The sequence below is a fragment of the Stegastes partitus genome, unplaced genomic scaffold (genome assembly GCF_000690725.1).
Source record: "Stegastes partitus isolate 25-593 unplaced genomic scaffold, Stegastes_partitus-1.0.2 Scaffold1584, whole genome shotgun sequence".
NCBI classification, from domain to species: Eukaryota; Metazoa; Chordata; class Actinopteri; family Pomacentridae; genus Stegastes; species Stegastes partitus.
Window position 1 is genome coordinate 76,134 of NW_007579315.1, and position 2,568 is coordinate 78,701.

The window sequence follows — 2,568 nt, forward strand, 5'->3', positions numbered from 1 at the left end:
TTGTTTCCACTCAGAGAGTCGCTGCGTGGACTCAGCCTCCGTGTTTGTGCTGCCCGGGACGCGTGGAGGCTTCTGCTTCTGCTTCTGCTTTTGGTTCTGGTTCTGGTTCTGTCCGGTCCAGGGTCGCGGTCTAAGGAGATAACGACGCTTTTTTTCCGGAGTCACCTTGAACAACAGGTCCGTTACGCACGGAGCCGCGGCACCCCGCCGCTGTCTGTGTGTCCGCCGCTGGATCCGCGTGTCACACGTGTGCGCGTGTGTTTGAGTTCCTCAGTGAGACGGCGTGCACACGCCCCGGCGGGGGGGGCGGGGGGGGAGCAACCTGTTTAAAATGCAGCTGATGTGACCGCGGAGCCAGACGACAGCGGCGCGCGGACGGAGAGGTGAGCGCGGAGGGGCAGCGGCATGTCAGCCGAACCGGACCGCCCGCTGCCGTGACACCGACCCGCGGACCGAACTCAGACCTCAGCCGGTGTCCAGGGACGCACGGAGCGACCGAGGCGGGGGGGAAACATGACCGTGGTGCCCGCAGACAACCTGGACGAGACGGTGGCTCTGGCCGCGCTGTCCGCCCAGGACGTGTTTGACCCGGAGCGGAACCAGAACCAGGAGTGCTGCGAGCGGGTCGTCATCAACATCTCGGGGCTGCGCTTCGAGACGCAGCTGAAGACGCTGGCTCAGTTCCCCGCCACGCTGCTCGGAGACCCGCGCAAGAGGATGCGCTTCTTCGACCCGCTCCGGAACGAGTACTTCTTTGACCGGAACCGACCCAGCTTCGACGCCATCCTCTACTACTACCAGTCCGGCGGGCGGCTCCGGAGACCCGTCAACGTGCCAGTGGACATCTTCATGGAGGAGATCAAGTTCTACGAGCTGGGCGAGGAGGTGATTGAGAATTTCAAGGAGGATGAAGGTTTCATCAAGGAGGAGGAGCGACCGCTGCCGGACAGCGAGTTCCAGCGGCAGGTCTGGCTGCTGTTCGAGTATCCGGAGAGTTCTGGACCGGCCCGGGGCATCGCCATCGTGTCGGTGCTGGTCATCCTCATCTCCATCGTGATCTTCTGCCTTGAGACACTGCCGGAGTTCCGAGAGGAGGCCAGAACCTTCGATGAGCACCTGCTGCTGAACGGAACCGCGCGTGCCAAGAAGCCCAACCCATTCACGGACCCGTTCTTCATCGTGGAGACGCTGTGCATCATCTGGTTCTCCTTTGAGCTGCTGGTCCGGTTCCTGGCCTGCCCCAGCAAACCGGCCTTCTTCAAGAACATCATGAACACCATCGACATCGTGGCCATCATGCCGTACTTCATCACTCTGGGTCTGGAGCTGGCGGAACACCAGGGCAACGGCCAGCAGGCCATGTCTCTGGCCATCCTGCGGGTCATCCGACTGGTCCGGGTCTTCCGGATCTTCAAGCTGTCCCGCCACTCCAAGGGGCTGCAGATCCTGGGCAAGACGCTGCAGGCCAGCATGCGGGAGCTGGGCCTGCTCATCTTCTTCCTCTTCATCGGGGTCATCCTCTTCTCCAGCGCCGTCTACTTCGCCGAGACCGACGACCCGGAGTCCGGTTTCTCCAGCATCCCGGATGCGTTCTGGTGGGCTGTGGTTTCCATGACAACGGTGGGCTACGGGGACATGTGTCCGGTCACCATCGGCGGGAAGATCGTGGGCTCGCTGTGCGCCATCGCCGGCGTGTTGACCATCGCGTTGCCGGTTCCGGTCATCGTGTCCAACTTCAACTACTTCTACCACCGAGAGACGGAGCACGAGGAGCAGCTGCAGTACACCCACGTCACCTGCGGCCAGCAGCAGTTCACAGAGTTCAGGAAGACTGACAGCAAACCGTCTCTGTCCAAGGAGGACTTCCTGTCCAGAGAGGACTTCCTGTCCAGAGAGGACTTCCTGTCCAAAGAGGACTTCCGGGACAGCGAGGACGGCGACTCCATCAAATACACCAACTGCAGCCCACACAAAGGAGCGTACACCGGCAAGCTCACCGACGTGTGAGTGCAGCTGAGGAACCTCAGCCTGAAGAGCTCGTCACTGTGCGTCACCGGAGCCATCAGAACCACCAGAACCACCGGATTCTGTTCAAACCGTCTTCCATTACTTCATGAGTCCAGCTGTCGGACGGTAGCACTTTATGATGGTTGTGTTTCTTAGTAAGACTCATGATGCAGGTTAAAGTTTACATTTGCTTTGTGTTTGAGTACAGCAGCAGGACCAAAAGAACCCACAGCACCAGCTGATCCAACAGAACCAACTGATGCAACTGCATGTTCAAAACAAACTGACTCAGTGTAGTTTCATCTCTGACAGGTTGCAGCCTGACAGACAGAGTTCAGGGCAGCAGCTGTCCAGCCACTGTCTGGGATCCTCATGAAATCAGCTGCAGCCTTTTCCAAACCTGCAGCGCCACCGTGTGGACGCAGAGCCGCGCTGCACGGTGGATGCAGTTTCTATAGCAACCTTCCAGACTTTTCTGTATTGTCTCCACAGGAATGAAAGTGGAGGCACAAACCACCATGTTGTGGAGCCTCCATGTTGTCTGATTCCACCTTTAACAGG

The 2,568-nt window shown here is 59.3% G+C and overlaps 1 protein-coding gene across 1 annotated transcript; it reads left to right on the forward strand.

Annotated features, from left to right (window-relative positions):
- Positions 1–513: 513 nt before the first annotated feature.
- Positions 514–2,007, forward strand: LOC103371427 (shaker-related potassium channel tsha2). Its single transcript, XM_008300752.1, has 2 exons — positions 514–1,850; positions 1,893–2,007. The coding sequence occupies exons 1-2, from the start codon at positions 514–516 to the stop codon at positions 2,005–2,007; spliced, it is 1,452 nt and encodes a 483-aa protein (XP_008298974.1).
- Positions 2,008–2,568: the final 561 nt, after the last annotated feature.

What these genes read in the sequence shown, in the direction of transcription:
- LOC103371427 (XM_008300752.1), top strand. Translation starts at nt 514, where the DNA reads ATGACCGTGGTGCCCGCAGACAACCTGGACGAGACGGTGGCTCTGGCC. An exon ending in ACTGACAGCAAACCGTCTCT is followed by an intron (nt 1,851 to 1,892) that starts GTCCAAGGAGGA and finishes CTTCCTGTCCAG; the next exon opens with AGAGGACTTCCTGTCCAAAG.